At 36.1% G+C, this 25050-nt stretch overlaps 1 protein-coding gene across 1 annotated transcript in view; it reads right to left on the bottom strand.

Annotated features, from left to right (window-relative positions):
• Nucleotides 1–25050, bottom strand: part of CAMKMT (calmodulin-lysine N-methyltransferase) — a 211687-nt gene that overhangs the window by 18993 nt on the left and 167644 nt on the right. Inside the window, exons 4-8 of the mRNA XM_059841194.1 lie at nt 24704–24764; nt 21055–21109; nt 19938–20001; nt 14721–14787; nt 1115–1189 (exon numbers count right to left, since the gene is read on the bottom strand). Coding sequence (XP_059697177.1) covers nt 1115–1189; nt 14721–14787; nt 19938–20001; nt 21055–21109; nt 24704–24764 — 322 coding nt within the window. The remainder of the gene's footprint in view (nt 1–1114; nt 1190–14720; nt 14788–19937; nt 20002–21054; nt 21110–24703; nt 24765–25050) is intronic.

Here is a 25050-nt window from a genome sequence, read left to right as displayed (position 1 = left end):
TGAAAGGAAAACAAAAGCTTTAGAGGAATAGAAGAAGACATTTAAAAAGAACATTGTTTAAAAAAACAATAGACAGCTTCGTACTTCCCTTGCCTTTTCCTTTAACTATTTCTAGGTAAGGTACATAAATTTGCTGAACTGAGCAGTTCTAGGATGTCTCTGCTTTCAGAATTTCATCTCTCACAATAGTTACGAGCCACAAAATATAGAGAGCTTTTTTTTTTTATTTTGGATATTTAATGGGTCAAGAGCAAATATCCATGAAGGAAAGACAGATTGGTTCAAAAATATCTATTCTCCTAAATAAAATTTGCACAGCTTTATTCTTTTTCACTGTCTACATTTATGCAACACAAATAATTAGTAATGTACCATTTTTAAAGCTAGCAGGCAGCAAATACAGTACAGCACAATCCCACAAATGCAGTATCAGAAAAGGGTTGTGTCAATAATCAAATCTATTTGCATAAATTATTAAACAAGATACCATATTGCTACATGTATCTACCTTTTCATAAATTAAGTGCTGTACTCTTATTTTTCTTACTATATATTATCTTATAATTAACATGTGCCTGTGTAAATAATATAAAGCCTATACCTCCAGATATTGATGTCAAATAGATTTAAGGAACAGAATGTGGTGGGGGTGGAAAAAATGGTTTGAAAATCTCTTTTTCCTTGGAAAGATTTTCCAGGGAGCAAAAAATATATCCCCTTATATCAATAGTCAGATCTTTCCTAAGAAGTAAGCTAATTGAGCTGTTTGTGTTGATAAACTCCCTTTTCTCCAGACTGTTCCTCACTGAGCCATAATTATTTGCAATTTGCCTAAGTCGTCCATTTACTGATACGTCAAGCATGAAACAGAGGCAATTCCAGAAAATGGAAATGCTTCTCAAAATCAATCTTTGGGAAATAATGTGGTAGAAGTTACTGTGTGATAGAAGACTACCTTATAACTGTCACATGGAGATGAATATTAATTTGTTGAGGTTAAGGTGGCTTTGTGCTTCATTTGTTGACTTTGCTTAGCCATCAGCAAGCAGCACAGTACAATTACTCCAGCAAAGCTATTTTTCTAACGTGAGTTTTATGATTTTTATGTACTTACCAGTCAGCACACATAACAATGTCAAAATGTCCTTCCAGTTGAGAGACATCTGTCTCATTATCCCATCGTAAAATGCTAGGGGAAAAAAAAAGATTCAAAAAAAAAAAGGAAAAAAGAAAAAAGGACTTACATTTTTCATCTTGAGATTTTTAAAGTATTAATATTATTTTTACATGAAACAGAAGTGTTTAAAAAAGTGAAAACTTGTTACTTTCAAAGATGAATGTAAAAATCTTATTTTGTACATTTTTAAGATTATAAATCTCAAAGCTAAAGAGCTGTTTTTCATTATAGCTGAAAGGCAATCCACTCAGATTCTGATGAGTGGATCACCAACAAATATGCATTTCTGAATCAGTGGCACATGAACAGCTTCAGTTTTTTACCCCTTAATATTACTGCATGAGGAAGTGAAGTCAAAGTATCGACAACCTGAATGAAGCACAAATCTGCAGACTAGATTTGATTTCATGGATCTCTGTTACATCTGGCAGGCAATTCAGTTTGTTTCTCATTGATGAAGTGAGCATCCACTTGGGCCGGAGGGAGGAGAGATGGGGTGAAAAAATGCCAAGCTTAACTTCAATGCCAGTAATGTTGCCTCCGGCAAGCTCAAAAATACAGCATTGCTGACTCTGTCAACACTTATTCTCTCACAGGTGATAAACTATTTAATTCTAAGATACCCAAAAGTAGCAAAAATTCACATGTGTACAAAGTTCTCCTTTGTTTATAAATGCTGCCGATTTATGTAGCTGCCACAAGGAATTTCAGTACTTTACTCCCATCTAAAATAAAGCAACTAGTATTGGAATTTCCTGCATACTTTAAATATCATTACCTCAAACATTTGAAGCTGCAATTCTATTTCTAGGCTATTAAAAAAAAAAAAGGAACCTATCCTTTTTCATTTCTCAGTTATTTATAATAGAAAGTAGATAAATATTTATAGGAAAAGCATTTGTGGGGGAAGGGTCTAATCTGATCTTGTCAGGTTGTGCATGCTTATCTCAGTTTTGTATGAGTCTTGACCAAATAGACCCTTTAGTCTTCCCGCAGCTATAATCTACTTCTGGTTAAAAGCCATCTCCATTCACATCCTACTCCTCACATTTAACCGAGGATCAGTTTGTAACATGTTCATTCAGAAATGTTCCCTAAGTATACAAGAAAAAAGGGAATTTTGTACATTGACTATGCTGTATGCAAAAAAGGCTCACAATTACGTAGATAAATAGACACAGGGCCATAAAGAATTAAGGTACCAAAATATGCATGTATATGTCCACAGCCACAAATTTGAAACAGAATGCTTTTAAAACACGGAAATTATGAAAAGAGAGGCCCAGTTGGTTGGCAAAGCTTTGATTGTGTGGGGCTCAATGTAACCGAACAGATCAGGACTCATTAGCCCATTTGCCCTCCTGGAATTTACTGTGACAATCCAAAGACAGAAAAGAGTAGATTAATTTAATTTTTCCCCCTCAAATTGAAAGTAATCCAGATTTTAGAAGCCTAGGTAGCTTTGCACACTGGCACGCAGCAGGCATCCAGTAGTGGAAAGTGACAAAGGAGAGTTCTCACTCTCAGCTGCTGGCTGCCTGCTGGCTACCAGCGGCTTTTTCAACCCTGTTTCCGTGGAAACTTAGGTTAGAATGGTGAAAATTAGGTAAAGGTAAGTTTTGTGGGTTTAAAGCACGCACTCTAATACTTTAAGAAGCCTGAAGCAGAACTGGAAATTGGTAGAAGAACTGTGAGCCTTAAAAGGCCACCTTTGGTTCTCATTGCTACAGAAACAGAGATCTGATCAGTACCAGTATAGATATTTGAATTATGATTTTTTTAACTCATATGTTTACTATCCTTCACACATGCTGTTGGGAAGGAAGCACAGGTGCCTCCTCCTGCAAAAAAAACCAAAACCAAACCCAACCACGCTCCCTCACATTTCTGTCAGGCTTCTGCTGGGGACCTGAAACACAGTATTTTTTGTGCACACCTTCTGTAGGCACAGAGGAGTTTGTGTCAGGAGGTAAAACCTCATAAGCCAAAGTGCTGAGCAAAGTATGGAACTGACGAGTTTCCAGAGCATGAGCAATGGTGCAACATGGCTGGCATCTGTATTGTTAAAAACAGGGAGCCAAGGGCACCACATCCACCCATAAGCCAATCCTTCTCCCTTTTTCTGACCTACTACAAGGGCTGCTTTTGGTCTCTAGCTTCAGGACAGCAGCATTCATGAAGATATCATAATTGTGCAAAGGCCAGTGAAAAATTTACCAATTCAAAATGAACTTTACCATGTATTTTCCAAAAGTACAGAAAATCTTTATTTCTGCAGGGAAATCACCATGTAAACTAAATATAATTTGTAAAAACAATAAACACTAGTGGGACTCATCCTGGTCTGACTCAGAATGTGTGCACACTGGTGGGAGGGATGGAAGCACAGGCTGTATGTATTTATCCATGCTATCTTTAGCTAAGTGCAAGCGTGACTAGTAAAGGAGGCACAGCCAGGGATGTGAAATGCAGTACTGGCTGCAACCTCCCCAGCAGCTCCAACAGCTTACCCAGGGCTCTCCTATCTACACGGTTACCTGCTTCCACAGATTTGCAGGAGCTGCCTTCAAACACCTGCACCTGCACCTGCAAAGCAGGTATCTGCCTGCATATCTGGGAATCAGAATCAATTCTGCTCAGAGTCGGCACAATTCCGTCATTAACACTGATGTCAGAATCAGCCTGGCTCTGAATCAGCTGTTCTGAGTTCTAGTGCTAACGAAAGCAGTGAATCAGCCTTTGGACTTATCTAAATACCATCAACTAGCAAAAAAAAAAAATTGTAATCTAAATGCAATTCTGGAGTGCAAAGTACAGAAAAATCCACTGATATTACAAAACAATCCCGGAAAAGGTAGCTAAATGCATGTATCTATATGTAGTAAGGGGGTGAGGAACCATAATTTTTTCATGGATTACTGAGGATGTGACTCTTGGACTTAGTGGTCAGACCTGAAAGAAATAGTGAAGGCACCATGAAGCAAGGGCTGATTGCATTTCCATTTAAAAAAAAAATCACTGCCAGGAAATCCAGAAAAGTGGTAGCAATGGAAATCTGAAAATCTCAGTTTTTATGAAATTTCCTTTTAAAAAGTAGAAATAAGTGTAAAAATACCACACCACAAAAAGTCTCTTAAATTGCCAGTATCATGTTGAGTGCCAGCATCAAGAAAATGCAAGCCTACTTGTATTTTCCTCTTGTTCCTTTACAAGGATATTAAATTAGTTTACCTGAGCTACATTTTTCTCTGAAGTCACTTTTCCTCCAGCAAAGTAAGTTTTGAAGCAACAATATTTTTATGCCTTTTTTTTGAGGGAAGATGCTACAGTACTAGGAACTGAAATTACACTGTACATTTGAGAAATGGGCTTTACTGTATATTTCTGTCCAAGCCACAACTTCAGTGTTTTTTTTTGTTTTTTTTTTTTTTGTAAAAAACCCAAACAAACCAACAAAACAGCATGCTTAAGGCTGTGTAAAGCCCACTTGACACTATTTTGTACTGGTTTATTTAACTCATGCAGGTTTAGTTTCTAACAAGTGAAAATAGGCAACTGAGTTTCAGCAGAAAAGGGTCTGAGACCCAATGGAAATATAAAACAGTTGGGAGCTCTTTTGGGCTACAAGAAGAACATGAAAAATGAAATAGAGTGCAAGAGAAAAACACTTCTGAACTGTTCAGCTACTATTTAGGTTAAAGGGATGGTGGCTGAAACTTGATACCCACTATTTCTGGGTATTTCTGGCCTGTATCAAATGAATTTGACCAGTTTTCAGAGGAAAAGTACCCATGTCACAAACCTATTACTAAAATTAGCAATCTTGATGGTAGTCCTGGCAGGAAGGACAAGGTCTAAATGAGCTATGGAAAATGAACCGTCCTCTCACATGCAGAGGTGGCTTCTCCAGGTCAGGGATAAAGCATACTATCAAAATAGTCTGAGAAAAGATGTGCTGATACTTTAATTTCCTAGGCTGTCAACCTTCTACCATTCTGAAGAATTCTGAAACAAATTCATTTTAAAAAACTCCAAACACCACATGACACAAAGAACCAAAGAAACTCTTTGTTTTTCCCCTGGTTTTTCTTTTTAATTGTGATTAGGTTAAAAATGTGATTAGGTTAAAACATAATAATTATGATATTAGAACATAAAGATCAAGTCAGAAAATACGAGACTTAAAGCACAAAAATGTACCCCCAAATAGCCCCATGTATTACAAAGAAAAAAAAAATCATAATAAAATAGCTAAAAATAGCTAATGTTTCAGGGATAGTTACAGCAGCCAAGGCTTTCCCTGTACAGTAATTCTAATTTAGGGAGGATAGCCTGACAAATGTCAACACTCTTTGCCTTACACTGGTAAAGTATCTCAGCAATCTACAACAAAAGACCTGACTTTACCAGGTTTTATTTCTCATGCAAAATTCTTCATTACTATTATTATTCAACTTCTGTTATTCAGTGTTTGTCTTCCTAGTGTGTCTAGGCAGGTAACTTCTATGAGAAAAAACAGGTTAAGTCTCTGATTGTTAAAACTTGAAACATTTCCAAGACCCTCTGAGATGTTCTTGTGATGAATGGCACAAGCTAGAGTAGCTCTCAAATTAGCAGATAAGTAGTTGTGCAGATAAAGACAAAAATTCAAAATTAGAAAAAAGGACAAAAGCCTTACTGGCTTCAAAATGCATTCGTAGTTTTAATAAGGATTTAAAAAATCATCCCAATTAGCAGATGAACAGCTACCAAGAATCCCTATCTACCCACCTCTTCTTTTCATATTTTAATTTAAATTTCAATCTTTGAAAAGCATTATCATTGGAAAGTATACATGTTCAGGTAAAAGGGTTTTGTCTGGAGGCTTATATGACTTTTTCTATGACATTAAGCAAGCAAGTTCATTAACACATTAACAAAAGGTATCATCAAGATGTTTCTCTGTACCTTGATCTTGGTTTGAGAGTCCTTAGTTATGTATAAAGATCAAGAAGACGGATTTTAATCTAGTGATAGAGGCAATGTGTACACCTATCATTATAACTCCTCTGAGAAATCTTGCAAAATTGCCTACTATAATTTCCCCATCTTTCTTATTATACTCTCACAAGGCTGCTCCTATTTCTCCGCCTTCTTTCACCTTCCGCCTTTCTTACTTTCACTGCTTTACTTTGCTTTGTGTTCTGATCTATTATCTCATTCCCTACAGTGCATACCTGGTTTGAAGGGAGTAAAGTTAAGCTTTCAACTGCAGGTACAACCATTTTCCCTTTCCTCTTAGATTTCTAAGCATTACTCATGTGATATTTACAATTGTCAATGGGCACATTCTTCTAACAATGTCCTTGCAGATTTTGGCAACTTCCAGGTCACTTATTTGCTCTTGTCAGAGTATACTAATGATTATTCTCAAGCTAGATTTATTATCTGCACTTTATTTTCAGTTTCTTGGACATTTTATCTCTCTTAAAACCAATATATCTTGCTCTTTATATTAATTCTTAATTCCATTGTTTTATGCTTGTGTTATTTTAATTGTCTTACAATTTAAAAAATATTATTAAAAAATAATTCTCAAGATTATCTTCAGACATTTCCCACATTTCTCATGATTTCACAATGTTCCACCTCAATCTTTTCTTCCTTTGAATTTTATCTCATGCATAAAAGCTAATAACGTATTCATTTCTCTACTTCATACTGTGCATACAGACCCTTAATTCAGCATTTTTCAGAGCCTCGGTGAGTGAGAAGCTCATTGCATCTAAAGTACCACAAGGCATTGTAACTACATTTTATGGATCATCATTTTGGACATAACCATTAATTCTAGTCTGTAATCTAGGCTTAGCTTAGACCTTTCTCTGTATCTGCATAACTCAGCTCTGCTGGTTATCCTCTCTGCATAGTACCTCTCAGAAGTTTCTTACCAATCCACTCAACCTCTTGACCATGTCATCATCACTTACATCTAAGCATCACAATACTGTTCTCTCTGCTTGTGGAAAATGCAGGCTTGCCATATTAATATTTATTCAGCAGGCTGCTACAAAGGTTGTTTCTCTTGCCTACAACTCTGATCTTGTCATCTTTCTCTGTCCTCCTCCAGGTAAGTTGCAAGTTGTCATTTCCAAATGCTTCACAACAGTTCACATCCATATTTTTTATCTCTCTTTCAATATTGAAAGGACAAGTCCCTTCTTTAATCAGCCCTATTGTCAGTCTACATCTTCCACTTAACTTTTCAAACACACACCTGTACAAATTTCTTCTGCTATGTTATTCACAATATTCACAAACTTACTCCATTATCCTTGAAACTGCCCTTTAAAATAGCATCTAAAAACTGAGAGGAGGCTGTTGTGCCTCCAACTCTGCCTCTCATGTTTACTTCAATTATCCATGTTATCCTTCCTCACCATATCTCTCTCTGGGCTTAGATCATAGATCCTCTAACACAAGCTGCCTTTTTGCTCTGTGTTTATAAAGCATCTGGTACAACAATTCTTGATTCAACCTCATCACAATAACATTGTAATATAAAAGAAGAAAAAAGCCACCACACCCAACTATGGGCCTCTTCAATATTTAGATATTCTATAATTCCAAGACCCTATCTAGATTTTCCTGCCTAAAAGTTCCTTTTAAAAAGTGCATTATAAAATTGTACACTTTCCTTATTACTCATTCTAAGAACATATTTTCTCTCTCGTATTTTGTACAACATATTTTGCTAAAATTCAGATGGGAACATTACAGCTTTGTCTTCAAAACTAACAGTACTAACACACATTTGCTGTGTATCAAAAGCTACTAAGTTATTGGGACATAATTAAGGCACTGCATGTAAATACAACTGTTGTAGAATAAATCTTTTCATTTTGTAGACACATCACAAGCCAACATTCAGCACAAACGTGGCTATTTATTTAAAAGAAGTGAGAATATCTTGTATGAAAAAGACATTAATAAAAAAATACCAGTGGTGTTGGTGAATTTGCCTTTTCACATCCTTCCTCTACATCCATACAGTGTAAATCAGCCTTTATTTGGAAACTGATTACTGTTTTTAGCAATGGCCATGAAGCACATTTGGAAAAAAAAAAAAAGGTTCATAATGATATGGTATAAAAAATACATAATTTCAAAGTGCAAGACAGCAGGAGCACATGTGACACAACTGTATTGATAGGATCAGACTTGTGTAAAAATATGAAGGGAAAGATCAGTTTCTTGTTCTATGGAAAATAGTCTACCCACAGGGAGGATAATCAAGAGAACAAGAAAAATACCAAGAATGTAAAAAGAACAATGCAGGTGCAGAAGGACTGAATGGAGGAAGACTTAAAAACATCAGTGAAGAAGTTCACAGGTGTTTAAATTCTCAGGGCAGAAGGCACCACAATAAACATCCAAGATTTCAAAGTTCTTTATCAAGCCCATATTTCTATCTCAAGAAACTAATCCATGTGTTTCAGAAAGATTCAAACACATTCACTGCTTAAGAAACTATCACTTCCCATGGAAAGATGTTCTAATGTATTATCATTCTGTCAAATCTCATTTTTTTCTAGGCTGAATTTGCCTAGCTTCAATTTCTATATCTTGTTAAGTACTTGTAAACTAGATTAAAGATTGATCTTCTGTTAAAGATTTATTTTTTTCACATAGGACTTTCAGATCAAAATGAATTAATTTCTTAACAATCAAGTAATTTCTTTGACAAGTAAATGAAGCTCTTCAACTCCCTCATTTCCAAACCCTGATTCACTCTTCTGCCCATTTCCTGGACCTCATCCATTTTCAGTATCCTTGGTTAACTTCTGAATAACTACTAATGAAATCAACAAAGAAAACACTGTAAACATAATCCTATTGAAATTTAAAGTTTGTTATGGCAAAGATTAGCTGAGAGTGCCTGTGAATGAGAGAACCCACTGAAACTGTGTAAGATGTACTTGATGACTGCCTACTAATGTAGAGCCAAAGTAGACAAGGAAGGGTAGAAAAAGCTACAATGGTAACATCATAAACCTGGAAATAACGTAGAACATGGTTGGAACAATGGATCCAAAAAAGGAATTGAACAAATTATCTTCAACTCTAACATCTCAAGGACATTTTCCTTTAAAGCCCTGGGAGAAAAGATCTACACCTTCTCATATCAGCGGTCTTCTTCTAATCTTTTTGTGCAGCACAAGAGAACACAAGAGGAATAGTTTTACTGAGAGCAAGTTTTTTAAGCTGAGACCATCATGAAATTGTCAAAGATCTGAGGAAGAATGATTTAAAACAATGCAATGTAATACTTTATCACTTTTTTCCCCTGTTATGCCAAACTCATAGAAATTTTTTACAAAGCTTGATAACACAATTTTTTTCTCCTTATGTATTCTTATCTTTGTTCATAAAGTCAGACAAAGGTATAATACAATTTAAAATGTACTTTATTAAGTCAACACAACTGGGCGAAATACACAAACAGGAGAGGCTTGGAAGTTTGTGAAAGTCAGCTGGAATGGTTAAATGATATAAAAGAATGTTCAAGTATTCCTCCAAAAGCTGACTTTGCACCCAATTGAAGAAAAAATTACAAATTTGCAAAACTAGATATAATAATAAAATCAGGCAGGTCAAAAATAAGTGAACTCTTCTTTTGTGCTAAATCTTCCTGCCAGCTGATAATTGGGATACAGAATGGGCACTCACAGAGGATATGAACATTCCAGAGAGGTGGAATTAATTCTTTGCAACAGTGCAAAATATTCACTTCACTGTGAAAGAAACTGAAGACATTTCAGCACAGAAGCCTGTTTAGATATGTCTTCTGACAAAGGAAGTCCTGTTTTACAAACCTTGAGCCCTTCAAAGGCTTTAACAAGTATTCAGATAAAGGAGATCTGGGTAAGACAGCCTGCCTCTGATTCCAAAAAGCTATTGGCAAAGACCCTCACTATCAACATTGTAGGAAAACAGACTGTCACTGAAGAAGAGTCCTGACATGATGCTAAATAATAGAACAAAAGACAGGGAACAGGATAGTAGCAAATGGTCAGTTCTCACAGTGGAGGGACATAATCAGTGGAGTTCCCCTGGGACCTGCTCTAGTCAACATGTTTACAAGAGATGAGCATTGAGGTGGCAAAGTTTGCTGATGTTAAGTCATTCAAGATAGTAATGAAAAGACTAGACTGTGAAAGATTGCAGAAGGATGAAAGGAGGAAAAGGAAAAAGAAGGATGAGTAACTGGAGAATAAAATGACAAATTAAATTCAGTGTGGATAAATGCAAAGTGCACAACTGAAAAAATAATTATCCCTTGATATAGAAAATGAAGGTCTCCAAAATGACCGTCACTGGAAAGCTCTTGATGTTGTGACAGATTGTGTCATGAAACTATTAGCTCTGTGCTCAACTGCAGTGAAAAAAGCCAATCACTGTTAAGCATTTTTAGAAGGTGAACAAAAAGCATAATTATTCCACTACATATACCTATTGATGCACACTTTGTACTGTGATCAGTACTGATCACAGGCAGCTAAAAATAAGTAGATTGAAACAGAAAAAGATATAGAGCAGGGCAAGTGTGATCAGAGGTGTGGAATGCTTTCCACCTGAGTTGAGTTTTGTGTGTTAAAGAGCTACAACTTCAGAATGGACATGAGCACACAGACTCTTCTTTCCACAATCACATGAAGTGACCAAATTAAGTGAGCAGGAACCAGCATCTTTTTCTTCCTAACCAGAGAGCAGGAAATGTTCCTTTTGGCAGCTTCCTCCTTACCTAGCGATGCTGTCATGCAAGAGTGTAACTTGAGGAGATTGGAAAAGTAGTTGCAAGAAAGGGATTCCTTTAGGTTTGCTAAAGTGACAAACACAGCTAATTCAATAAAATGTTTTCCAAAAGTTTGAATTTACCGACACTCAGGTCATTTTGATGAATGAAAACAGAGACAAAATCTGTCCCACGTTGATGGAACCTTTTACAAGACCAGCTGAAATCAGGAGGGTTATGAAGTTGACATATTTAAAGAACATTGCCATAAGGTAAAATATTCACCTTTGCAATTATAAAGAGCAAAGTAATACAAGAACACAATCAGGACAATATAGTTCAGTGCTCTGTCATTGAGACCTCATCCACTGTAATGCTGGATGCCATTCAGTATTTTGAAAGAGTTTTTTTCATTATGGAGTTTTTTTCATTATGGAGTTTTTTTCATTATGGACACTTGTAATTTCATTACATTGGTAAGGAACACTAAAATCTCAAATAAAACTATAACCTATCTGATAGTCTTTAAGCAGAAGGAAATGTCTCTTTTGGTTACATGGTCATTAATTCTTGATGTGGGCTCTAAAGATGACTGTGGAATGAATAAAGAGTATATGATACACTATTACTAATCAAACCAAAGGGTGCACTGCCACAAGCTTTTCTGTACTGGCTTGATGTTATATGTTCTTGTTTACATTCTCACGTGAAATGGAATCTCTCTGAGGCAACTCTTAGCAGAACAATAGACTTCTCCACAGCTAAAACTCCACAGGTCCCATATCAGCAATTAGAACACAACTTTTGTTCTTTACAGATTTCCATGTTCTCAGACAAGGGAATCTGAAGGAAGAACAATTTCCCTAGTCAGTAGGACAGACTGAGTCTGCAGAATACACTGCAAGCCTTCCTCTTTGGTGAAGTTTTTCCATTATGACATTTGTAATAACAACAACTTTCCAAACTTCTACTACTCTAACAGCTGTTTCAGGAAGATTTCCCCATTACAACAAATAGAAAACGAGGAGTGGGGATTTCTTGACTTCCTTGTTAATTTAATGATTGGTGGACATGTTAAAACAATGATAAACCATGTCAATGATAAAACATGTCAAACTAGTTACAGCTGATGGTACAAAGAAACATATACTAAGTTATAGGGTAAACAATGCAATTCATGGATAATTTCTGAATTGTAAAAAAATAAAATTGTTGAACCCATCCAAGTTATTAATACCCTTCACTATGGCCAGACATTACTAGTACCTTGGTATTACTGTACCTATTTTTAGTAAACATAAGCAAGAAATCCTGGGCATATTAATGAAAAATAAAAATAAAATAGAATTGTATATCCACTGCAAAGTAAACTGTTTACTATTATTACGTTATAACACACAATATGACAAACTGCCAGTTTGGCTTACATTACCATATTTTTAAACAATAATCAAGACTTGGCAGAGGGCTAGATAAGTGCTCATTTACTGCATTTTGTATAAATCTAAATAAATAAATGTATGGCAGCTTGTCCTAATCTAACTTCTCTTGGCTGATACCAGATTGTTCCTTTTTGCTCCATGCAGGTTTTGGCATACTTTCCAGGCATAGATTTAAATATCCAGAACAGTCTCAAACTGACTCTCATGCTGATAATCTCTGCTCCTGTGCCAGAGTGCAAGATCCTGACATAAGATGAAGGTGCTGTGAGAAGAATCTATCCTGAATCATCTTCTATACAGAAGGAATCTTTTAACTTTGCACTGGCCACCATGAAGTTGCAAGTCTAAATGATTATAGGAAAGAAGATGCCTTCTCCAGATTAAATTGATGCTCAGTAAGTCACTTACAGACATCACTATATTCAGTTGCCTGCAAAATCTGATAATTGTAAAAGAAGTTACTGAATGTCACTTTGCATGCCAGTGTTGCATTCTCCTACCCAAATCACTGCACTTTCTGCATTTTGTTGTGGTTTATTTTAACCTTTTTTTTTTTTCCTCCCTATAACCATTATATAACTAAGGTTTTCATCTGCAGGAAAAGTGAATCAAGGTTACTTCAGACTTTACATCAGCCTTTTAGTTCCCTCCAGGCATTAAGAAGGGATCATATAACTTTGTTACTGCATCACATCATTACTGAATCTGAAGGACTGATCAATCCATTAGAGAGTCATTTGAATAGTCATTTTATAAAACTTCATACTTGTACAACAAATCTGCAAAAGCCTTAAGAATGTAGAATTAAAAATCAAGTGTTATAATGAGTCTTATGTTTTCATATATTACTTCACATTATTTTGTAATTTAATTATTTTATTTATGCAAATAAGGCCTCAAACGCTATTGCACTCAAGAAGTTAAACACTTGACATTTTTACTCCTTAAAACGCAACATTTTATGACGTCTAGATATGTTTATTAATTAGTGATTATTAACACCCAGTAAACAACATCATGTCTTGTAAAAACACAATCTTTCTTCACAGCGTGAGGCTGAAATCTATTATTCACTGATTCCATATGCTGAAATACACTCAAATGATCACAAATGACCTTAAGCATTAGATAAATGTAAATGAGCACAGGGTAGAAAATGTGCTTTTGATTGATATCTAAAAGACCAGGTTTGAAGTCTTGACAAGGGATGAAATCTGAAATCTCACACAAAGCATAGAACAATTGGAAATCAAAAAAAAATCTAAGCTTCTGGATGGACATACCACACAGCCTCTCCTCAGCGGAGTGTCTGAGGCTGCTCACAAGAGGTGTTCAGCACATGGAACCTGAAAGACCATTCCTGAGATCCACATAGCCTCTGTCTACTTGGCAGGCTCTTATTAGGATGCAGAGATGTATCTCTAACTTATATGCACACACACCCTAATGAAGGCAGAATTTTTCTAGCCCTAAGTGCTCACTTGAACTAACTTCTCTACATAGAATGGCTACATTGGCATAGGATTAAATGACATGAATGTCAGCCATTAAAACCATACAGGTTTAACCCTCTATGTAAGTAAGCTTATTCTGCATTAACACTTTGCCTTCCTCAGCCCTTTTTCCACTTTACTTTTGCCAGTTTTAGAAGGACTGAGTGCTCCTCTGCAATGTCAGGCAACAAAAAATTTTTAAATACACAAATAAGAGTGCACTATTTGCTCTTAGGTAACCGTTTTTTAATTCTTAACCTTATACCACAAACATGAAGTGCTTTATAATTTACTTTTCAAGTACTGCAAGAGATGAATACTGTTCTTGGTTCCCATCTCCCCATTTGTCTTCGCAGTCACAACCTAATAATGATCACACAAACAGGATGACCAAAAAACCTCCCATGGATGTTCCAACAACATCTACCCCAGGGCCAAATGGGATTTGTTGTCATCCTAAATTTTCAGAGCTATTTAAAATGAAATCTGACAGAGATTTAGATACATTCATTCCAAATCTCATTTTCAGTACAACAGGTAGCGTTGACTTTGAAGCAGACAAATTTCAACCATGCACTAAAACATAGACTGAAGAGGCACAGCGTAAATTAAAAAGAGATAAAAAGGAAAGAGAGGGTTTGTCACCAAGGTTAATCATACTGTATTTGCTATTTTTTAAAAATACTTTTAAATTTCTCTCTTGCATCACTTTCCTACTTACATATACACACCTGTGTGAGCATCAGTAACACAGGTCACACGTGTGCATACATTTCACATCTATATTAATACGGAAGCACATGCAAGAATCAGTAAAAAAAGTACAATCTTACCAGCTTGACACCTTCTGAGCCTTAAATACTCCAGCATTTTGGTTTCTTGTGATGATCTCATTTACATCTGTAGTACAACTGTTAAGAATTATCTACAAAGAATTATCTACAAAACAAGAGCAATATTAAAAATAACAAACCCAACAATTTTCCATTTATAATGCCTTCATAATGTTCTTATCCATTTGTTCTTCTTTAATCTGTGCTAAAAGTCAATCTTTTTTCAGAAGCATACAGTTTATATTGCTACTCCAGCACATCAGCCATAGATCTATGCAGCAATTTGCTCTAGTGTCCTACTTCTATTTACTCTTTCATTTAAGGAATTTCTAGCCCTGTAGCTATAGAGGGAAGTGAAAAAAGATGTCCCATACCTCAGATATTTAAAGGCAACTATTTACAAATATAAGAATTACAACCCTGGAGAACCAAAATTTTTACAGCCACTAAATGTCCACTCTAGTTTGTGCTGTTTTTCACTTTTCAGCGCTATCACTGTACCAAATACTGAGATTTTGGAGGTTTGTGTGTTTTAAGAACCTACCCACCTACACCTATGTTCTTGGCTCTGTCTGGGTGAATCCAACACACAACAGGAGCACCTTAACCTATAGGCAAAGGATTTTCTAGTCCATTTGCTTTCTTGAGAATGGTTAGGAACCACCTTAAAAGAGTGGAAAGCAATAAGCGCCTTAAATACCACAACAGTACCTCAGCCTTGTGTCTCAGCTTCTTGTAGTTTGGAAGTTCAAGTCACAAATTTGGGTAGCCATTCAGGCAGGTTAAAGCAAAGGCTGTCAAGGAAAACTTTCAGGGGAAGCAGGGCCCAGTCATCTATGGCTACAAAGACAACTGTCATGATTGATCACACGTGATTAGTGAGAAGCCACTGGAATGCAAAGGTGTAGCAAGTAAGTGAAAACTCTGAGAATATTAATTGCTACCCAGTGTGAATCCATGCATTCCTGAATGGTTCACTTTCACATGTAAATAATTATTTTAAACAGACATTTTTGGTAAAGATGTAAAAGATCCTTCGTTTTTATTTAAGGTATAGGAAATCTGATGCTAATTAGGAGGATGTTTCTAGGTCCACAAAATATGTCAGATATTTCAAAAGTGCTCTTATAAGAAAATTGAATACAAGAGTCAGGCTAATTTGAAATACTGTTGAGATACCTTTTTCTTTGCTTTGATATATCTTTTTCTTTGCTTTGCTGAAACCACATAATTTGCCTTCCTAATAGAGTTGGTTATTTAAGAACAGTTATTTCAGGAAAGTCTCTATCCAAACACTGGAAAAGACAACTGGTATTTGTGAAGTAAAACCTAGAAATGGAATGACAGAAAACTGGTTTAAACAAATCTCTGTAGTTTGGATGTGCCTTTTAAATAGTTTCCACAATATGCAGTGAGGAGTAGTAAATGAATGGTCTACACCTGGGCAGCAAAAGGAAGGCAAAAATAACTCCATGAGCAGATCATAAATCTGGAGCAGAAATAACATTGCTGATAAATTAGCTACACTGCACTTAAATTATATAACTGAGCAAAACTATTAATAATGGTTAAAAACATGTAATACTAGATTTAAAAAATAATTGAGAAGCCCATATCTTCAGGCATTCAGGCTAAACATGACCCTTCTAACCTAAATTGCCCTGGACTGTTGAAAAATCCATACACTGTATTTTAATGGCCATCATAGTGCACTGTAACAATGTTTTGTACTATTGGTGCTTTCAGACAGTAGTTCAAGTCACCAGTGCATGGTGTGAAACAGAGCTAAGGCAGAAAGTACCCAGCCTATCTGAAATAGAAGACAATTTTTACTAAAATGAACCTCATCCTTGGATTTGGAAATGTCAAAGTGAGTAAACATGCTTCCAGTGCTTTGAGAAAATAAAATTTGGTGTTCATGACTGACTTATGTCACAGAGATAATGTAAGTTGAAAAATTTGTATCTGAATGCATATCAACCAAAATTACAACAGGGGATGAATCTGATAACTCATGTTTATCTCTATTAATCACTTGAAACATCTATAGTTTTAATCCTAAAACTTTCCTTATTTAAATGATACTGAAAGAACTTAGATAAAACACACTAAATTAGCTACAAAGTTCTGAACAAGGTGGCAAAAGGAGTAACACCTGTCTTTATTTTATTGATTTTGCAATGTAAATGATCTATTGAATCAATTCAAACCAGCTGATGATAAGCAAAAGCAGTGAAGTCTTTTAAATGGTCTAGCAACTCAAGCCATAACGTCCTTTTTAAAACCTCCATAAACATCATACATAGGATCATTGACTAATACAAAATATAGCAATATTTTTCACAATGAGAGGGTTAGAATGGCAGCAATTATTTGAATAATTCATTTCTAAAAATTTTTAGGCTTCTAACATTTCAATAATGTATCCTAATATGGATATTGAAAACATACATAGTGAATACTTCATGTGGCAGTATGAAATGGAAACTAATAGGAAGCATGTCAAAAATCAAAAGAAAAATCAAATCCTCAAAAGCTTGAGATTTCACGAAGCAAAGCTGTTAGTTAGGCTCGCTGAATAGTGATAGCAACAACAAAAACAACAATAATTATGATGATGTTGATAATACAAAGGCAGATTCTCAGATGCAATGCACTATTGCCAGGTCGATTTTCAATTACATTTCACTGATGTATTCATTTGTTTCTTAATGTGTTCATCTTGCCCATTAAGAATAATTAGCAGGCTTGCTTGGTGATTTCCTGGCTTCTGACAGGGATTTTTTTCTTTTTTGTTGACAACCAGTTTTACTTTTTGGAAAGTAATTTTTGGATATTATAGTATGACTGGCATGTAATTTAAGCTTCCTAAGAAATTTAAAGGGAAGATGTAAACAGTAATTTTAAAACAAGATTATTTTAATCTATAATACCTACATAAAAACGATAATACTAGACATTAACTATTCCTGAAGAGCAGAATCTAGAAAAGAAAACAGTATTTTATCCCACATTACTTTAATTTGGTATGCTAAACAATCAAAAAAATACCACCAGCAATAATAAGAACTAGCAAAAATACATAATTGGTAGCCAGTGGCACTTGAGGTGAAAGCTACTTCCAATTACACCTAAAATTCTATCCTGATTTCAGTGAGTCTGGTGAGGCTGAAACAGATCTAAATTTAGCCTAAACTTCTATCACAGCCAGTCACCACAGAAAAGAGTGCAAAAGAAAATTACTGTAAGACAGATCATAAAATTACTACTGAAGTCCACAAACCATATAAAATGCAACAGAAATTTTATTATGTGCACTTTTAAGAATACATTTCACCTACACAGTAAAGTTCTTAGCCTGCTGCACTTTGGCACCCTGCTAATATTAAGCCCATTGTAAAATCCAACACAATAAAAGCACTTTGAATGCTGAGCCTTCTGAGCACCAAATGTTAAAAAAGAAAAATAAATTCCTGTTAGAGCCTTCCACCAATCACTTCCCTGAAAGGGATTCACTCAGTGAATACAGATGAAGACTTCTTGTGAGACTTTTGGGAACAGAAGACATTTCTAAAACATATTGTGAAAAACTAAGGTGTGATAATTAGATAATATTAATAGTATCTTTTCCAGGAATAAAAGCACTTTTATTTGTTTAATTCCAAGGACTGAGTGAATATTTTCACACTTGCCAATTTTCCTTGTTATAAAAGACTTCTAAATTTCAAAAAAGTTCAGGTATGTTTATGGAATCTGCTATGCAAGACATTTGCTGACTTGATGATTACTGAGCCCACCTGAAGCTTTTTGTGGGTAAAATGACCTTTTGTTAAATATCTATGCTTCTATGCAACATGAGTTTGTTTTGTTAGACTAGTTTTGAAACACTTCTTTTCTCCTACATTTTTTATCTTCATAATGACATGGAAGAAAGATTGGAAGGGTGGTGCTGATTAAAATGCACAGAATAATGAAAACTTCCTTCTTAAGACACCAGACTAACATATTAGAATTTAACAAAATAATAATCCCTGGAAAACAGGTGAGAACTTGCCTTTTCAAGAAAAAAGAGACTTTCAGCAAGCTTACTTCAAGTTTTAACAGATATGATCTAGGATTGACTGTTTTTAACATGAAATTGTTCAAGAGTTGTCAGCAATTATAGTTACCTCAGTTACCTCTGAGAAGTTTTTTTTAAAGGTAGTAGCTAATATTATTGCACTGAAATGTCTCCTGTTTTAACAGGCATCAGCAACTGCAATTCACTTGAGCTACAGATTAGTTTAAGTTTTTTTTTTTACTAAGTACTCACTACATTAGCTCTCAAATATATACAAATATCAAAAAGAAATAATTCTGATGCTGCAGTGGCCAAAACCTGAAAAATTAGCCTGCTTGAAAATGTAAATGGAAAGATTATCAAGGAACAAAAGCAAATAGATATCTTGCATTTTTTCCTCTCAATTTCTAAGGGCTATTGGTATTCACCGTATATATCTGTTCTTGTTCTGTGCTGATATTTAATGTGGCCACAAATTATGCTCACTCGTTCTCTTGCTTAACCCAAGTCCAGTTCAATTTTATGAACTATCTGTTCATATTAGAAGGGCATAATAGCAATTTATTATAATATAAGAAATAAAATACTTCCTACAAGGGACAGAGGAGTTTTGCAACCTTACATCACGAGAAATAATGATAAGTTGATAATTGATTAAGCAGACCAAATGGGCAATTTGTAGGCAGTTATAACTTAGCAGCGACAATGAAACATTTTAACATACACTGGAAAAGCTCTGAAAATATATGAATGCTGAGTATGTTTTAAGGGGCTAGTATCTGCAAGTAGGAAAAAAAAACACTAGCCCTTTTGCAAAAGGGATACATGAAGGGGAGCTGATGATTTGATTCCCTGCTACACCTCCTGTAATGTGCAGCATACGCACACGAATCTTCCAGCACTCAACCACGGGGCAAATATTTACTACAGTACATGCTCTCCACCAACATGTGCATTTTTAATTAACAGAAAAAATGTGGCATTTATTATGGGGGAGGCTGCTGCTCTGTTCAAGATATTCCACATCTGTTTTTTAATTACTTATGTGGGGACTTTTTCTTAATATGCCCCATGCTGTCTGTCTTTATATCGATTGTTACTCAGCCAGTAAAAAGGAGCGAGCACAACAAACCAGTTTTCTATCTGAATAAGGATACTTTTGATGGCCTTTTCATTTCCATCAGTTAACAGAACTTCTTTGACATCTGCAGAAATAGCAACCTGAAAAAAAGAGCACAGCAAACAATGAGCAAATATGCTTGTCTGTGTGGAAGTGAAGACAGGAGTGACAAGCCTTCAGTATCATGCTTCCTCACCTATTTCTCTGTAACAATCTTCAATCTTTTTTCATTTTATGTCTGCATTATTTTAATCATTCAATCAAATCAGTCAATACTTTTATCATTCCATTTGCGGGAGCCTCTATCTTGCTATCATTCTGTTCCGTAATTGCATTGTGACAGCCGATGATGGTATTCTGAGAGGCTTTCATTTGCGGGCTTCTGTTTATCTAGTAGAGCCATCATACAAGGCTGTCACTCTGCCTTTCAGCTTGCTTCTGTCTGACTGCCTGATGCCCTTCATATAACTTTGCATTGCAGGCAGATGGCTTTGTAAGGGTAATTTTTTTGTGAGCTTTGACATGCTCGCACATTGGGCTGTAACCTCGACACATTGTATAAGAGCGACAGGTTTGTCAAATGCCAATCAGTGTAACAATATGCTTTTATTTGTAGAGACATAAAAACTTGTCTAATGCACTGCACTGCTACATAATATCTCCTGAATACATGACTCAGAACCCAGAGAATGGTGAACGACTCTCCTGAATGGCCAATCTAATTCAAAAGAATCTAATTACCGAGAGCTCTGGATCATGTTTGTTGGTGTAATAATGCAGGCAAAACATTAGCAGCTATATCATGGTGCTCCAACTGTGATTCGCCAGGCTATTCCTGTATCTTAGCAAATGGGACTATAATCTGAAAAAAAAAAAAAAGCTTCGGCTATGGCAATGAAAGACAGACAGTACGTGGCCTGGAATGTCACAACAAAAGATATTGACTACACCGAGGTAAAATGTTTCTGCTCATCGAGGCAACCATAAAATCAATATGATACGAAAGCAAGTCAATCTAGAAGGTCTCTCAAGACTCTGCAGCTTGACCGCAGCTGAGGCTGTTGACAGTTCTCTGACCCAGCAGTTGGAGGCACTGGAACATTTTTCCTTTTGTTTCTTCCTCTGAATGGGATTGGAATTGAGAAAAGACCTACCATGAGCCCAGCCAAGCATGTCATGCCACCCCCTAGCTCACACACAGCAAGGTCCCTGAAAGAGAGAAAGGAAATGGTAGAACCCATACAAATTAGATGAAAATGGTCAGAGAGACATATATGTTACAAGAACAAATTGCCATCTGCAGTAAGAACTGAGCTACCAGGAAGTTGTAGAGACATGACTAGGCTACCTCATGTCGTTTTGCGTTTTAAAAATAATTATGAAATAGAAAAGTCACAAAGCAGGCAAATCAGTGGGGGTTCCCTCATTAGTGTTCAGTGCAACATTACCACCGCTGAGCTGAAAAATCTGAGAAGGTTCCCTTTTTTCCCTTGTCAATGGCTCTGTCTTTTAGAACTAAACTAGCTAGAGTAGCGAAAGATAATTGTTAGGAAAGGATAACAATGTTAATCCACATTCATTCTTGCAAAAACAGCTAGAGAAGTAAATGGGGAAATTAATATTATTTATATATCTCTCCATACAGTTATGCCTAAAAGCCTTTTTATATTAAAAAGAGAGAAGTTTTAAAGCAAGCCGTATACCACAAAATAATTACACACGAAGAAATCTGATCCTTCAATTAGCACTTAAAACTGCAAGTGACCTACAAACAATGCTGTTATGAACAACGATGGGAACAGCAAACGGTTAAGCCTCAGAAAACGAAACGAAGTTAGTGTCAAGAGCCTAAACTGAGCCCGATCAAAGGGCTGAATACATGGTCTAAAAGGCTGCTTTTAACTTAGACCATACTGTGCTGTTATTAAGACGTGCATGTGAAATATAATTTGGCGCAGAGAGTGTGCCGGATGGGAGCTTGCAGGGGGAGCCATAAAGAATGTCCTCCAGAGCCATGGCCTGCCCCAGGAGGGGAGGAGGGAGGGATGCTGACCCTGCACCGAAACTGTGTGTGAAGCAGTGTCTGGGGCAAGGCAGAGCCTCAGCTTAGGAACATGCTGCTTTATAGTAAAATCTGCGGCAACTGTTACAGCTGGCAGGAGCATTCCCATTGAGACACTTCTGACAGGCAGAAAATGGAATTTTAGCTAAACTGTTTGGTTGAGTTTGGTTTTGGAGGGTTTCTTTGTTGCTTTTTTTTGGTGCACCTTTTCTTCTCCCTTAAAACATTAACATCTGAAAGTCTATTTTTATCTGAAAGGGTCACCTCCCTACTCACTCAACACTGATATTTAGGAAGAGCATCTAGGATGCCATATCAGTATCAGTATAAAGACGATATTTTGTTCACTGAGGCGAGCAGACTAGGCTGTATGACTGTATAATAATGCTCACTGTCTGGACAGGTTAGATTTATTTTTCTTAGACACCACAAATTTTATTTGAAAAAAGTCTAGTTGTCCTATTTAATCAAAATGAGACAAAAGAAAGACATGCCTTGGAGGAACAAGCTGTACATAAACCCAGTAACAATATAAAAAAACATATGGGGAAATTTGCAATTTGGATTTTTAAACAGAATTATTATAGGTTTTTCCTCAAATAACTTTCAATTTTTCTAAACCAAGTGTATTATATATTAAAACTATATAAATATGGTTATATATAAAGCTTACAAGGCACTTACTCCTTTATAAGAATCATACTTACTGAAATAAACACAGAAAGTACCCAGTGTAAGGATTTTAGTGAATTTTGAACCAAATTTCTACGTACAAAGTAAATGAGCATTCACATATATTCACAAATATTTACGCATACGAAATTTATTTCAGTGCAAATTCCCTTACTAGCAAGTTTTAAAAGTTGTATCTGTCTCTCAGGCAATATATAGTGACATTTATAAAGGAGAATTCACATAAGAAACTCTACTCAGAGTACTGTCAGAAGGGCATAATCCTGAGAAATCCGGATGTGAAACTGCCCATTTACTACTCTGTGCATGTTTGACTGCTAGTCATCAGTGAATATCGCAGCTTGCATACCCAAACTAGGAAAATACCCTCTGAGTGAGCAGCACAGAAGGTTTGCTGTGAGGAGCCCTGGAGAAGAAGAAGAACATATGAGCATGGGGCCAGACAGCAAAGTGCTACAGGGACATCACTACAGCAGCAGAAGGCACACAACCAACCCAGGAGGAAGGAGCAGCGGCTGCCACATCAGCCGTACGAGCTGCCTCTCCTAACGGGCCACACTTGGCTCAGGTGGTGGATGGAGCAGGAACAAGGCTTTATGGACCACAGCACACTTTGGTGCCAGGTCTTTTGTCGGAGCCCAGGACATTCCTCTGACTGCCCTGGAAGACTTGAGACCCTGGCAGGGGGCTCAGAGACCTGGGCACAGAGTCAAAGACACCTGTGCCTTTGATTTTAACCCATAGAAACAATTACCAAGTTTGTGTGAGGAGTTACAAGCCACAAGGGTTTGAATAGAATGATAGTGAATTTATCACAGGGTGAAAATGTAGAATTTTTGGGTTTTTAGAATGGGAGATCAAGAGGCAAGATGGAGGAATCTGGGAGTGTTCTGTCTTTCTCCTTCTTCTTGTCTTCCATCTTCTACTGTGATGGTGGCATTTTTGGATTGGTTTAGGATAGAGACAGACTGTCTAACATAGGTGATAGGTATTGGAAAATTACTGTAAATAAAGTACACGTAGTTTTCAGTATAAAAAGATAACAGCACCCTGAGGGTGGTCAGTGTGCCTCAACCCGAGCTGCTGGACAGACCTCAGCGGGTCAGAAAAAGACAATGTATTAGATAAGAGAAAATAAACAACCTCAAAAACCAAAGCCAAAGAATCCGGACTTCTTCTTCGAGCACGGGGCTGGGAAAAAAGACTTTTTAATACCTCAGAAGCCATTGCAGCAACAACAAACCCGACAGCCTTTGATTACAGATTGGAGTCTAAGCAAGTTGCTCATTTGGTACAAGGGGCAGGGACTTCCAGTTTGGTCTTCCTGATTTTACCCAATGCCATATTTACACAGACTGGAATTTTGTATCCAAGTCTGGTTTACTTGGTATTTGCCTTACACCCTCACACAGAACAGAATTTTTGCCTCCAAATGTATTGTTATAATAGCTTATTTTGCACCCTATTCATCCTCCAGACAATGAAACTTCAAGGATTTACAAGTGCAAATCTCAGTATAGTCAGGGGGAAGGAAAGTGGATGCAGGATGGATTTTATATTTAGATGTTCCTACTGGAGCCGTGATAGCTGACTTCTACAAGTTTTGAATAAAAGTGAAGGATGTTTCAAAACTGTTTCACAACACTTAAAAATGGGTGCCAATTCCTCTTACTATATGCAGTGATTTTTATATATTTCATCAGATAATATTTTGCTTGCTTTTGCAACAGATGTCAGTTTAAAGAATATCTTATTTTTCCTGACCTTCACAATCAGCACTGATCGATTGGAGCTTCACTTTTGTTTCCCAAAAATCAAAGTGAAATAAAACGCCTTGAGTGGAAATCAAAAGTCTTTGACATAGAGCAGAAAGCTTGCTGTGCAATATTAGTACCCAAAGGCAGCTCAGAATTCTTTGTTAAGAGCAACATGCTTTCACCTTGAACATTTTAAATTTAATCTGAAGACTTAAATCATAGCAATCTTTACCATGCAGATACAATAAAACTAAGAGATTGGAAAATATCTTTTTATGTTTAACTCTGTACCTGAATATTTCATTATGCTTTAGGCAGTAGTAAGCCAGCACTTCTTCAGATGGCCAGAGACCTGTAAAACAAAGATATTTGCCTTCTTAGAACAGCCTTTTTCAGGTCTAAAATAATATTTGAATGCATATTACCATTTGCAGACCTCTACCCACTGTTTTATTTTCTATATTTGCCATAATAAAATGGAATAAAGAAAAGTAAAAAATGATTTAAGCATTGGAATTGAGTATTTCATAGATTTCATCACAACTAATGATCAGAAATTTATAGATTCATGCACACACACATAAACATACACATAAATCTACACATATACATGCAATACTCAAGACTTGAAAGCCACA

The sequence above is a fragment of the Haemorhous mexicanus genome, chromosome 3, assembly GCF_027477595.1.
Source record: "Haemorhous mexicanus isolate bHaeMex1 chromosome 3, bHaeMex1.pri, whole genome shotgun sequence".
Lineage (NCBI taxonomy): Eukaryota > Metazoa > Chordata > Aves > Passeriformes > Fringillidae > Haemorhous > Haemorhous mexicanus.
The sequence above is the reverse complement of the archived record's forward strand: the minus strand, read 5'-3'. Positions and strand labels throughout refer to the sequence as shown.